Genomic DNA, 14562 nt, shown 5'->3' with positions numbered 1-14562 from the left:
TATTTCTTGCAGTTGTGAAGGTGGTGCTGCTTTTTATAACTCTGGTCTAACTGCTTGTCTCTGAGGTCAGGCTTCTGGTGACAGCACAGGCTGCTGCGGAAGATTCATCTCCTGCAGAGAAGCATGGGGCTGGGCAGCTGCACCACAGCGTAGGTGTTGGATTGTGAGAGATCAGTGGCTGGGGAATGGGGGTGTTCAGAAAGTGCAGAGAGCCTCTATGCCTGTTTGTTAAGGTGTTTGTAACGACGTGGGGAAGAGAAGAGTTTGTTCTTTCTGGAGGGAGTGAAGAAAGAAGGGTGGCTGCAGATAGACAGGGAAAGCAGTAGGAAGGAGGGGCAATGCTAGCATGGGAGGAACCAAGGTGCCACTCGGGAGCCATTTTACTGGAATAGACTGCTGCTTCCATTGAGTCTCTTTAGCACAACTGCTTCGATTAGTAACCAGTATGTACAAACACACACAAATAAGATTATTTTACAGAGTGGTGATGGGGATTGTAGAAAGGGATGGTGCTGCTGGTGGTAAAAATGTCAACTAGCATGCATTTGCATAAGTTTTTCCATTGTAAATGTTTATGCAGCCAACTTTGAAAGCCTTTTGTGACTTGAAAGACATGGGATCAGGAAATAGAAACAATATAATGACCAGGATTTTCTGAACCGGGAGCCAAAAGTTATGTTCTTAAATCCATTCTGAGGTGGCCGGTATGAATGGTTTCATTAAAGAAATGCAGAGCACCCAGCTTTGTTAGCCAAGAGCAGGCAGATGCATGGTGCAGCAGCCTGGTGTTAGAGTCTGAGAAACGCCACAAACTTCTGTCAAAGTATGTAATGTGCTTTCAGCTTATGCTGGTTTCCAAATAGTTTGTGAAGAAAAAAAGGTTAGAGATGGTGAATAAGCCTTTCCCTCTGAATGTTGTCTTGACAAAACGCATAACTTTGCTGAAGCTGAAAACTTCCTCAGAGATGCATCAGTTTCAGCTGTGTTATTGACTGGAAGGTGTTTGAAGTGTGAGCTCTTCAGCCTCTCCTGTTTAAAAAATGGAGAGGCTGGAGAAAAAAAAAAAAAAAAAAAAAAAAAAAAGAGAGAGAGAATGAGAGAGGGGAATTGAAAGCCTGACTGCAAAAGGTTTTCACAAAAAAAAGAAAATTATGTTGAAAGTGAGGAAGTGTCAACTGTGTATAGATAAGGAAGAAAACAAAACAAAACAAAACATGAAATTTGCTCTGAAAAAGAAGTGTCATATTCTACAACACTCTAATATTTATTGGGTAGATCAGTCAAAATCCAGCAAAAGTGATGATGATGATTATTATATTATAGAGATAGTGATTTTCTTGAACAACTGCTTTAGAAATACGGATTCTATAAACATAGACAAGTAAGGGAGGTGTGTTTGCAGGGCATTTTAAGAGTGCCTCCCTCCCTTTCTAAAACTCAGAGCAGCAGCACTGAGCTGGGCCGAGAGCTGAGGCAGTCAGCAGACAGAGGGAACACTCCTCCCCCAGCACTGCTGTCCTCTGCTGTCTCTGGTGGCCGCATTGCCCCATAAAAGGCAAGAAGCAAAGTCATTTTCCTCCTCCTTTCTGTTAGCCTGGATTGTTTGATTTCACAGTTTGTTCACAAGAAATGGGCTAACTCACCTGGAGAGAGGGGAATGTCTGGATCCTGAAATCAAAAAGAGCCTCTTGGTGCTCACAACACGGCAAATCAGGATCATTCCTCCAGGAGACCTTCTGTTGGAGGCTCCTGTGCGAGTGGCTGCAGGAATAACAGTGCTTCTAGAGAAGAGCCTCAAAGCCTAGTTGGGGTTTTGGGGTCCCTCTCTGAGGACTGTTCCTGTGAGGTGCTGTTTCCAGCCCCCTGGAGGAATGGCCTCCCTCGAGGTGCGCTGAGGTAAGGCTCAGCATGGCAGACCTGTTTGTGATTAGGATTTCCAGACACCCCCAATATGCACATCGTCACCCATACTTAAGAGTATGTACAGCAGGAGAGGAAAGAGAAAACAGAAGCCTTGTCCCCTTTCTTCCTCCAGCTGGCAGAGAGAACAGGGGCACGTGAAAGTGCTTGGAGGCATGTTTAATCTCAGGCAGGTATTGTATTTACTCCCCACCTAGCCAGGCTCAACAGTGGTTGGGCAATTCTGAAGTCATACCCAGTTTTTAGGGAGGACCTGGAACGTGACAGTAAGTGGGCCACATAACTTGACAGTCAGGATGCTGAGGAGAGAAAGCCTAAGGGTAGAAATGAAGTAAGAGTCACAGTCTTTAGCCGCATGCACCTAGGGGATTGCTAAAGAGGACCCCTACTTTTGATCCAAGGAAGCACTCCTCCCTGTTCCTGTCTCACGCAACAGCTCTTAGCTGGCTTCTACACCAATTTTATCTTTCCTCAGCTTAAACCTCTTTACAAGTGTTATGACAGCTGCCTCATAAGGCCCATATGATGGGGTATGTTCATGGAGGGTCCTCTTGTGACGCAAGAGCCATTGAGCTGGTTTTGTTTATCAGTTTCATAATCTCCACACACAAAAATTTTCTCTCATCAGCTGCATGAGCAGTTCTGCTTAGCCCTGTTTGCATATCAGAGGAGGAAATGGTGTAAGAGAACTGCATTGACAGATAAAAACAAAACCCATACCCTTCCTGGGGGCATATCCTCATCTGGCATTGATTGCCCTGGGATCAGTGAAATTAGCAGAGTTGTAGTGGTCCAGACTAGTTCAGGATCATGTCTGTGACTCCAACTTTCTAGTAGGAGCAACTCTTCCACTGTGTGAATGAATAGATGCCTATGAAATGGTCTCACATCACTTACTGAAGTGGTACTGAGCTCTGCGAGCAGTTGTAATTCTTCTGTATCCTTGGCATTAATGTCATCAGAAAGAGACAGGTTCATACAGATGCATGACAAAATCCTCTAAACACCCTGGAAAAAATTTTGATTGATTTATGAGTAATTTTCTTTCATTTTCAATTGCTCTTTTTGACTCCCTGTATAAGGCTACTTAAAATCCTGGCAGTCTCTCTGTCTTGCATAGAGTGATTCTGAAAGGCACATGATGAATAGGCTCACAGCGTAATTGTAAGAGAGATGAAGATGTTTTAGTGATCTCCCCATCTGGAGGGCTGACCTCAGCCCACGTTTCATGATGATCCCGAGGGTAACGCATTGGTTCTGTTACAGGCAAGGAGGCTCTCAGAATGGATTGCAGTTTTTCCTTTGAGAGGAAGGGGTTGAAACCAGCATTGGCTTAAAGCCATCATGTATGTTCTTACAGAATGCTTTGCAGGTGACTTGAAAGGTTTGATCAATCTGTTGTTCACGGGGGAAAAAGTAAAAATACACTTTTCAGCCAACTTTTCTTGGGCAAGCTCCACAAAGCTCAGCAGCTGCTGAGGAAGGTCATGCTTACCACATTACAGCGCTGCTGAGGCTTTCCTTCCGTGCCCTTGAGCTCTTGCACATTAATGTGGCCCTCTACCAGGCAAAAGCCTCTTCCATCCTTCCTTCAATAAAAATCTAATTGAATTGAACTGGGACAAAATGTTACTTATGGCTGATCTACAGATGCACATGTACAGTGTGCATCTGTACTACAGTAGCGAGATGGGTTTTCCTTTAGACATGTCACTTAGGCTTTGTGCATGACAATGTGCCTAGTAATCAGCTGCCTTATTGTGACTTAGCTGAAATTTATTATATTTATGTGTTGCTTTTTTTTTTCCAATACAAGTCAGAGCACATACTAGCCCTTCAATTTACTCATTTGTAAGTCATTTTCTCATTTGTAAGTTCAAAATCAGCCTCATACTGAGCTGATTTTGGCCCAGTGTCTTTTGAATTTCTGCTTTTTCACTCCTTCCTGAGACGCCCACTCTACTGACAGCCAGAGCCATTTGGTGTTTTCTTTCTTTCTGGCCAGAAGAAGAGTTGAATAACTCATTTTGAGGCTGATTCTGATATCACTTTCTGCACTGACATCTGCAAACGTGTCTCAGTGACCGGGAACACTTCAGGTTTATGTTACTTTGGAGACTCCAGGGAAATGGAAAGAAATGTTTAAAACTCTTGTGCATGAAGGCCTCTATCTTTATTGGGATCTTCCAATATCTTCTCTCATGAGGAGGGGTGCTACAGTGTGATTCATTCCTTTCTGCAGACAGTCTAACAGCATCTCCTCTGATCTGTTCCAGGTTTCGGAATTGCGTGTATACCTACCGAATTCTGCCTGATAAAGAGAATAAGCTAATTGTCCAGGTAAGCCACACTGTGAACCATTTGGTCCTGCAAAGATGCACTTAGTATTGCTTGCTGCGTTTCAGATGCAGCCCTGCTCAAACACGTGTACTGACACCAAAGTCGATTCCAGGCTCCCAGTGCTGTGTCCAGGGGCCTTTGTGCCCAGGTCAGGCCACCACCATGGTGTCCCAGCTGGCCTTGCCAGCCTCAGCTGGTTTCCCCAGAACGGTTCAGACATCTCTGCCTACCTTGCTGCAGCACTTCCATTTTCTGAGGAGGAGCCAGCAGCAGGATGCTATGCCAGATTCCACCTGGGTCTGTACGTGTCAGCATGGCGTGGCACAGAAGCTCACCCATCCTCCCAGGCCACCAGGCAACACTGTGCAGAGGAACATGCACTGGCTCTGCAGCCTGCTAGCTTGGGGCCAGCGCTCAGCTGGAACGCGGGACCTGGCACACTGCTACAGCTCCATGCTGTATGCTGCAGGCTGTTTGTAGTAGTACTTGTTTTTTCCATCATCTGGTTTATTTCAGCCTCGTTGTCCTAAATAATGTGCTTTGGCATATTGTGCTGGTGTGATGATGTGTTGTGCTAAGGCAGGTGCCTGGAAGGTGTTACGGTGTTTATCATTATTTATAGTACCTAGAGCAGCTGTTGAGATCAGAGCCGTACTGTGCCAGGTAGCTCTCAAGTGAAACACCCTGGGCAGGAAGAGCATGGGAGAGGCCTGAGGCCCAGGGAATGGCACAGCTGCCCAAGTCCCACAGCAGCACCAGGGCAGAGCCCAGGGGGCAGCCAGACCCTGCTAATGCAGTCCTTGTGCTTTGCACTGGCACCATGGGGAAGAAATGAACTTGTGGAGCCCTAACTGAACGGGTGGCAGCTGCTTTGTCTTTTAGGAAATAAGCACAGAATTGATCATATATTGGCTTTTCACCTGAGGGGGAGGAGGAAGGGAAGGCTGGAGGTTGCCTGTAGAAGTAGCTACGGAACCCATCTTCCTGCATGCCCTTGGGAGCGCCCTGAACAGGCAGTTCTGGGGCAGAGTAGCTGGGACACGGTGGAGAAGTGTGGGCTGTGCTCCGTGTTCTGCAGTGCCTCCAGGCATACCCTTACGTGCTCTGCGTGGGGCTCAGCACCCTGGGCAAGCCCTGGCCCCTTGTTTCCCAGCTGTCTTACTCGAGCATCGTGTGAGTGATGTGGAACACGCAGCCTGACCTGCAGCCTTTTATAGAAGGGCGCAGGTGTTACAAGAAGGTTGGAAACCTGAACTCAGTTAGCTTTCCAGAGTGTGCTGGGCTACAGGCTGCTCCCGGGACCCACCGGCTTAAGGTATGGTGCAGATTACTTCTGTGCATTACTTCTGGCAGGTACTTCTGTGCATTACCACCCAGGAAAGATGCAAGTCACGTTTCCCTTCATTAGAGCACTTTATACTGGCTCTATAATCCATTCTGCCATGACAAAGGGCCCATTTTTATGAGCACCTATTCCTTTTGTCCACAAATCAAAGTGCTGCAGCCATGAGAAACTGGTATTTCTGCTGTAGCGATGGCAGCCTGTAACACTGAATCAAGTTTATGGACAAGCAGAAGGTGGGATTTCGTTCTGCTGCTGGTGAAAACTAAAAGTGGCTGTGTAAAGTCAGGTAAATCAAACTGATGTCAGGCAGCTCAGGCTTCTCCCACCACATACGCCTCCTCATCACCCCACAGTTCTTTGTAGGGTATTATTTGCAATTAGTTACGTCCTCATCATTTCTGGGGAGAGGTTATTGGACTACCACTGGATCCAGACAGCGATATTAGGTCTTCATTGGGTGTTTCTGAATGAAACCTTTTGAAATCCAGAAGATTTCTTAAGGAAATACAATCTACTAGATGTCCACCCAAACTGATATATAAAGTTCTCTTGGGATTTGTGGTCTGATTGTGAGGAATTTCTCGTGTCTGCTGTATGAAATGCAGAGGATATGTGGTGGCATACCTTTGTACATGGGTTGCCAGGAGCTGTAGGTTGAGTATCAAGAGTAGTCTAAATAAAGTGTGTTGTTAACTCAAGTTTTCAAGACACAACACCTCTCGTTTTGTGTTGCACTATTCCAGTTCTGTGGGAGAGGCAGAAGAAGGGGGCTGGCTGCTTCTTACAAGAGAGACAGAGAGACTGTGAGAGTTGTAATTGAGGCTTGGAGCAAAACAATCTCGTGTTGTTGGCTGCTTTTCTTGGTACATTTCTCCAGCTGGGCCAGACATTTTTGGTTGCTTGTCTGTTGAGGTTTGGATAAAACAAAACCTACTTCATGTGTATCAAAGAATCATTTTGAAAATAACAGTTCTACTGGGCAGGGACGTACAAGTTACTAAATAGGAGTTTGAGATTTTGAAAAAAAAATCAATTAAAAAGGAAAGAATCTACTAATCCTGTGGAATTAGACCAGGTATTAAATTAACACAGTAATCAGTAGATGCTTCGCATCTCTGGGTTTAAAAAATAAATAAAATAAAAATAAAAAGACATAGGAAAGATGCAGTACTAAGTCCTGAGGTTAGCCTGAATTGTGCAATGTGACCTTTTTTGCTTGCACAGTGCTCCTTCCTGAAGCTAACAGAGTTGTCTTCCTGCCCAGATCTGGGCTGTTGTCTGTCAGACGTTTCTCATGATGACAGCAGGTTCAGAAGATGTGTAATATCACAGCTACACTAGCAGCACTTGTGACATGACAGGTCTCCCTCTGCCACTCTATGGAGTTTTTCAGCTTTAAAGTTGCAAGTTACTTCACGTTTTTTGAGTGTTGGTGGTGGATAGATTTCATTTCTCTTTTTTTACTTAGAGCCTGATCTGGCACTGGTGGAATGATAGTGTTATGGTTTGCATGGTTAAATTGACTTTTTAGTTCAGGTGGCAGAAGGGGAGGTGCATGTTTTTTTCATTACAGGTGCACATTTTTGCATTCAAACTGAAGAAAAAGAAATATTTGCATACATCCCTCCGGTGTTTTGTGGCATGCTACATGATCTGCCATTGGCATTCTGCATCTGCTGTAGCTGCACAGCAGTCAGCATGGTCAGGTCTGGAACCCCTGTTTCCTGCCGTATCTACAACCAAACTGGTATCCCCCCAAGCATACAAGACTGTAGTGGTTACAGTCATAGACTTTTTTTTTTTCTTTTTTTTTTTCTTTTTTTTCCCTCCTCTTTCCATTCTTTTTTCTGTGACTGCTGAATTTTCTCCTTCCTTTACCTGAGACTTGAAAATGTAGATGAACGGATCTATGGCTTGAACGAATCAAACTTGCATCCTGCCAGTGAAAGCATAGCTAGGGAAGGGGGGAGGAGTAACGAAAAACCCTTGAAACACAGGATCTGTTACAGTGAGTAGAGATCTTTGTCCTTAGCCTGAGAACAATTAGTCATTGAGATACGTCTGTTAGCCTGCAGGCTCTCACTGTAGTAAAACGCTAAGAACTGAGAAGCTGAGACAGGAAGAGAGCAAAAGATGTAGAGTAACGCAGATCCAGGAGGAGAGGCATGAGGCTGGAAATCAGCTGCACTTGAGTTAGCTTAGCTGCTACCTGCCTGTCTTTGGCAAGCCACAGCTGGGGTGCTTCAGCTGTCTTCTCTGTAAAATAGATGTGAGTTTCCCTTGCTCAAATGCGGAGGTACATTTAATGCAGAGTTGTTGAAAGTTTGGAAACTGGATGAGTATAATTGCAACTATACAAAGAGTGTTGGAAGAGCAAAGGAGACACTGGAAATAACAAGATCAAACTAAATGCATAGCTGTGTCTTCCTAAGCCAGGCATCTGTGGTCAGTTCTTGCCATCCAGATTCACAGCAGGTAAAACTTTGTTATACCGTCACTTAAAGTGTCACATTTGTGCATCTAGCTGAGGTGTCATTGCCGCCCTTATCGCTGCACAATCTGAATTCCTTGTGAGTTTAGCATCTCAACCAGGGGAAGTGCTATTGTTCCCATTTTACAAACAGGGAACTAAGTCCCAATCTGTTAAGGAGGATTGGACTACCAAATTAATCTTAATTAGCAGTCTCTTGCTAACTTTCCCAAGATAAGAAGATGTCTGTGATCTATGAATATTTGTCTCTCCTGCTTTTAGTCGTGCTGTCACATGTAGTTAAAGCTGAGTTTGTACCTCTGTGGTCAGTGAAGAAGATACAGGTTTCTGACCTAGGTGGGCTGAATTGTTCTTCGCAAGTCCTTTTCCTCCCTCTGCGCTAAAGAGTCTGGAGAACCCCCTTAGACTGCCAGGCCCTTGGCAAGCCGAAATAAGGGAGGAGATTCCCATTACAGATCACTCTTGTTCAGTGTGAAAGGGCACTGAGGTCAAAAGCTGCTGTTGAAAAGTTGCTGCCTTTGCCTAATGCTTTACTTGTATTGCCTTTCTGTATTGTAATGTTAAAAGGTTATTGTCAAATGTATAACCTTCCTCCTGAGTGAGGAGAGAGCTAGACTGGGATAAATTTGCAAGATCCTTATAAAAATCATCTTGAAGTGGTGAGAAGGGAGAAGATGCTGGAGTTGGCTGGTCAGTGAACGCGGATTGGTGCAGGGTAGTGTGGGAGCATTGCTAAAAACCTGTGGATTTTGGTCCCTCTAGATTTCTGTTTCATCTGAAGGAGAAGCACACAGCTAGCGTTATCTGATGGCTGCTCAGCAATCAAGCTGCTGCGCAATCAGTCATTTCTCAGTGGCAGCTAGATTGCATCTTGGTTTATGCTCGCAGCGTATCAGATAACGCCCCATAGGTCAAGTTTGCAGGATCAAGCACTTAGCTCGTAACACTCTGTGTGAAGGCAGCAGGGAAGATACCCCGATGGACAGATGGCAACGTTACAAAAATAGGCTGTTACCAAAGATGCCGTGGTTAGGGGGAGAGCCAACGCAGTAGTTAAGGGAACAGCTTGAGGTCCTTGCTGGAGTCCCCTTAAGAAACCGGGGCATCTGCTGAGCGGGCTTTGGTAACTCGGTGCCTTGGGCAGATTTTAGAGTCATGTGCTGTATCCTGGAGTGCTGTGTGGCACAGCCTGACCTCTGAGATTTAGGAAAGCCTGGTGTCCACAGTGCTGTCCCATGGGCATGACCCGAGCTCTAGCTCAGCCATGAGCATTTCCACTTTGCAGTCCAGAACTCGAGCCAGGCATGCTCGTCCACACCTCAGGGCATGGGCCTCGCCTAACCACCGCTGGTGCCTTCTGCAAGGGGGCTTCTCCCTTCCTCTTGCCAACATGTTGTTTTTTTCTTATGTGACCCATTCATGCTACTGAGCTGAGTGCTGTCCTCAGGTCGGGTACCTGCCTCGCACATTGTGGGCTACTGAAGACCAAGGCTCCAGCCTTGTTTGTGTGCCTTGTGGCTGCCTGCAGCGTGGGGAGAGGGCAGAAACAGAGCTTGGCTTGAGCAGGAGTGGGAACATTTTCAAGCAAACTGGAAAATTTAAAGGCATTCAGGTGAAATGTTTCATTTTTGTTTTGGGGCTTTCCACAAGTTGCCAGTTGTTGAAGAAAAATATTTCAGACTGAAAAATTGGTCCATCCTTTTGAAAGAGTCCAGAAAGGCAATTTTGAACTTTTCACCTCTGTTTTGTTTGTTTGCTTGTCTGTTTTTTAATTAAGGGGTGGGAGGAAAGTGAGGCTGAATGAAGACCATTCCTTGCTTAGTACATGCTCCAGTCCCCCCCTCCCTTTAAAATTTTTAACTAATTTCTTTATTTATTTTGCTTTGAGCAAAACTGTTTGACCAGCTCCATGGTTTGGCAATTTCCATGGAATACTTTGTTGTGAGAAGGAATCATGGAAAGCTGTTGCCTTCTCATGCTGCATAAGAGACTATTATATTACAGTATGGAAAACATTAGTTAGTTTTAAGGTTCCCATCTGTATCTTTCTTTCCACTTCACTTTCCCGGACTGTTGTAGCTTCCCAGCTCCCTGACAGAAAGCAGTGGTCTGCCTGCATCTTCCTGCACTCTGCTCTGTGGGCAAATGTGGAGATATTCGTCGTGCAGCTCTGGTGGCAGAACACCATTTCTGTGAGCATGAGCGCTCCACCACTTGTGCTGAAATTCACCATTGCTGCAAAGTTTTTTTTTTTTTTTTTTAATAAATTACTTATATTTATACTTAGACCCTCCCTTTGCAACAAATATTGACCCTATTTACTTGTGGATTTTGCTGACTTCAGGGAAAATTATAGATGCCCTAACAGTACCGTTTTACACTGAGTGATCATCTAGCTTTTTTTTTTTTTTTTTTCTGGTAATTTTTTCTAGCCTGATAGGAGGCTGCGTGCAACAGGAAACAAGTGGTGCTATGTGAGCAGTTAGAAAGCAGGCCAGCAGCTGTGACTCACTGTATCAACTGACAATGAAGCTGTAGGTTACCAGTGTACTTGCAGCATGGGCTCCCAGAAAGGAGGAGAGCTGGTAAATGCTCTGTATAGGCTGAAACCCTCCCTCTCCAGCCCACCTCTAGAGAAACATTTCTGGGGAAATGTCTAGGTTTGTGCTCTGTTTGTGTGGCTAAATATGCCAGAAAGACCAAGATCTTCTGTCCCGAGACAGGCAGGACATACAGTGAGAGGGCTGCCAGTTTGTCAGCCAGTCAGCAGAATTGTCCCAGCCTCTGGGGTAATTTGCTCTGGTTTCTGTTTACGAGTCCTGCAGGGTGGAGCTCAGTGTAAAAGCTTCATCCGGCGCGCTAACCTGCTCCCCGAGTGCAGGCATACATACGTACGGCTGCCCATCCTGCGAGCATGATCTGATAAGAGCGTGAGTTTAGGTCAGTTCCTGGTGTCACTGCTGCTGTCACCAACGTCAGAGGCAGTTTCTGGCTGTGCAGCACATGCAGCACCAAGTCCCTTGCTGGCCCCTTGCAAGGAGGGGCAACGTTTGGGGCATTTTTGTCTCTTCTCTTTGAGACTGTACTGTAAATTGCTGCACTGTTCTGACACCTGAGGCCAAGAAAGGGTTTTCTGTGGTAAAGATTTTGTGGTTTGCTTTGGAGTTTGACTGTCTATATCTGATCTAAACCTGTCTACTTGGAAACTGCACTTGAGATGCTTTCAGTGGGAGATAATGCAAAGCATAATCCTCTGGGTGATGCTAACCCCTTCACAACATTGCAACCTCTTAGAGCTTCTGCCAGCCAGCTGCACAGGGATGAGGCCTTGCTTTGTACTTACTCAACGTGATGTCAAAACCTCGTGGCTCCTTTGAGGATGGGGCAGGCACAAGTCTGCCCCCAAAAACACTTTCAGGCTGCACGGAGACTGTAAGACATCCATGGTTCACTTGCAACTTGAAGGCATTGGAAGCTGTTGGCCTCCTTCTGCGTTGATAAGGCAGAAGGAGACCAAGTGTCCCCCACAGGACGTGCAGCTCTGCAGGTGGGGTGGGACATAGCGGGTGGATGGCCACCCCCTCCAAGCAGGTGTACCTGGGGGGCAGGGGTGCGCGTATTGGGGCTGGTGTGCTGCCAGGCTGTGTGACGGTGCTCCTGGGGGCCGGACCAGGGTAACAGCACCTGCACTGCTACAAGGCAGGGAAAAGCAGCGTTGCTCCAAGGATGGAGGGGTACTGGGAGCTTGGACGTAGCATTTCAGTAGGGAGCGGAGAGGAGGTCACCAAAGGGAGTGAGGAGAGCTGGGAAGTTATGCTTTTCATAACTGTAAATTTCAGGAAAATTAATGCTGATAATAGAACTGATTTTGCTGAATTATTTATTACTTGGGCAAAATCACTGTTTACTCAGAAAACTTACCAAGTTTATGGTACTCCATTGACTGTGAAGGGCTGAGCTATAGTTGGGGTGATCACTTTTCTTGCATGGAAACAAGGGACAAGAGGACAACTAGATAGTAATTAGGAACAAAATCTTGAAACGTAGTTAGGGAAACACATTTCTAGCATGCTCAAATATATAATTTATATTAAACTTCATTTTATTGCTTAAAATGGTACATATTCCAATTTGAATATATTCCAGTATAATGTTGGTTTTAAATCAACTTGTAAAACTCTTTACACTCTTTAAATGTAGGACTGAACTTAATTTACAGTCAGGGCTTAGCAGAATCTGCATGCTTTGTTTCTGCGATCTATCCAGATCTGTTTATACAAGGAAAATGTTCTTTCCGCTGTTGAATCTGAGGTAGGAATAAACATAATGCATTTCACAGGTTTTAGAAAACTGAAAGAAGCAGATTTAATAAGAGAACACTAGGTATTTCCTGAAACATGCACATTCCTGCTACTGAATCCCTCAGTATACAAAATTCTTCATACAAACAAACCATATCCAGCTTTTGTCTAGTTTGAACCCTTTCAGAATGTTTCCAGTTTCCTGGAAATATCAAAAAAATAAAAAAATTAAAAAAAATTGAGAAGGTGGCTTAAATCAGGTTTAAGTTGTGTATATGTATATATATATGCAAACATCAAAAAGTGAAATCAAGTATTTGGAAGCTGTCACATGCTATGAAATTAAATCTCTTTTCCTTTTATTGGGATGTGGTTTTAGATAAAATTTAACTCCATTTAATGCCAAAGAATATCATCAATTTTTGTTACAGCTTGCCCTCCAATAAATGTGTTATGTCACAAACTGCACACACAAGCAGATTGTTCTAATTTTATAACTATACCTAAAAAAAATCTTAACAGATTTTGAAAGTAATATAAATAATCTGTTACTTGAAAGCCTTCATCATGATTAAACAAATGAAAATTGAAAATTGGCAGTCCTTGCTGAATGTACAGAAGTAACTTCCAGGAGCTGCAAAATTTTTTAAGATTCAGAAGGTAAAAATTAGATCTGTTAAAGACTAATCAGTTTAACAGGGATTGTTCTAGAAAAATAATTCTTTCACCTTATTATTTTTTTGAAAGGCTTTGACCATCCACAACCACACACCCAGCAGCTCTTTTCTACCCTGCTGGATATTTCACTTCCCACTACGAACGTGTGGATGCACAAACACGAGTGCTTGAGTGTGCTCCTGGCACAAAAATGGGGCAAACACTTTGGCTGGAGGATAGGAACAAGTGGCCAGGAGGTGGTAGGAGCCTCAGCCTCCAGTGGCACAGGAACTTTCTCCAGCATCAAATACTCTGTAGGAAGTTCTGCCCACCCCTGCAGATACTTCCATCCCAAATCAGCCACTTTTGTAGTCGGAAAGGGTAGTAAACTCTGCTAAGTGAGAACTATTAGAAGGTGCTGGTTTTTTTTGTTTTGTTTTGTTTTGTTTTTAAACAGTTTTATCACATTATTACAGTCTGTGCTTGAGAGACAAAATGTCTAATCCAGGTGATTAACTTGGGGGCATCCTCCTGCATCTCCATGACCAACAAAATGAAGATTTCTTGTATTTTTAAAACTCACCTGGCAGATGTAGAAAAATGATTGAAAGCTTACACAATCAATGTTATCAACAAGAAAATATTCAAATTTTTCAGTATGTTGATGGATCTCAGCTTTCATATTATCAGTCATATAGTCAGAGTTTAAAGCATTTATCTTTTTTGTTTCATGTTTTCAAAGATTTCTGATGAAGTTTCATAACTGAATTTGAAGTATTCATGGAGACGGCAGATCATTCCCCTTTTGACTGTGTGGTAATGCAGCACTGTGTTTTATTGCTTCTGTGCTTTGAGGCATGACAGGTCACAGGGAGAACTACTTATTTTCAGGCAAGTCTTGAGATGTTCTCTCCAAGAAATAAGCTAATATACTGTTGGTGATATATGAGGCTTTTGTACTTCACAAATAGATCCTTTAAGATAGGAACAAGTCTTAGAAAACATTGCTATTGAATTTGCTTACAATGAATCTTACGGCAAGTATCTCTGTCTGTACAAAATCGCCTGTACTTTTACTGGAAGGGTGATGCCCCTTTTTCTTTGGGGATTTATCTTGATTTGCTGATGAAATGCATCATTGCTGGCTCTGCCTGCAGTACAGAGATGCAACTCACCCAGCAGGTCACATGTAATATTTAGGCTCCAGTTAGACCTTCATCACTTGATCTGTTCTGCAGCCTGAGGTAACTGGGCCAGGAGACCCTACGCGTGTGCTGCTGCTTATTACTGATGGTTAACCTGTGAAAAGTAGAAAGATCCAATCACCTTTGAAAAACATTCCATTGAGCGGATTGTCCTAGTTGCACTAGTTGTATGTAAACTTGATCTGTTTAACCTTTTACCTTTACCAATACAAAGTTATTTAACCAATACCTTTCAAACCGACCTTTTGGTTGTTGAGGCAAATTCCCTTTAAAGTTTTTGAAGAAATGGGGAATCCTTTAGCT

General features: G+C 44.1%; 1 protein-coding gene across 2 annotated transcripts in view; it reads left to right on the top strand.

Annotated features, from left to right (window-relative positions):
* Window positions 1-14562, top strand: part of INPP5D (inositol polyphosphate-5-phosphatase D) — a 55168-nt gene that overhangs the window by 3578 nt on the left and 37028 nt on the right. For both annotated transcript variants that reach the window (XM_035335130.1, XM_035335129.1), the window contains exon 3: window positions 4197-4260. In XM_035335130.1, coding sequence (XP_035191021.1) covers window positions 4197-4260 — 64 coding nt within the window. The remainder of the gene's footprint in view (window positions 1-4196; window positions 4261-14562) is intronic.

Source organism: Oxyura jamaicensis, chromosome 9, assembly GCF_011077185.1.
Source record: "Oxyura jamaicensis isolate SHBP4307 breed ruddy duck chromosome 9, BPBGC_Ojam_1.0, whole genome shotgun sequence".
Classification (NCBI taxonomy): domain Eukaryota; kingdom Metazoa; phylum Chordata; class Aves; order Anseriformes; family Anatidae; genus Oxyura; species Oxyura jamaicensis.
The sequence above is the reverse complement of the archived record's forward strand: the minus strand, read 5'-3'. Positions and strand labels throughout refer to the sequence as shown.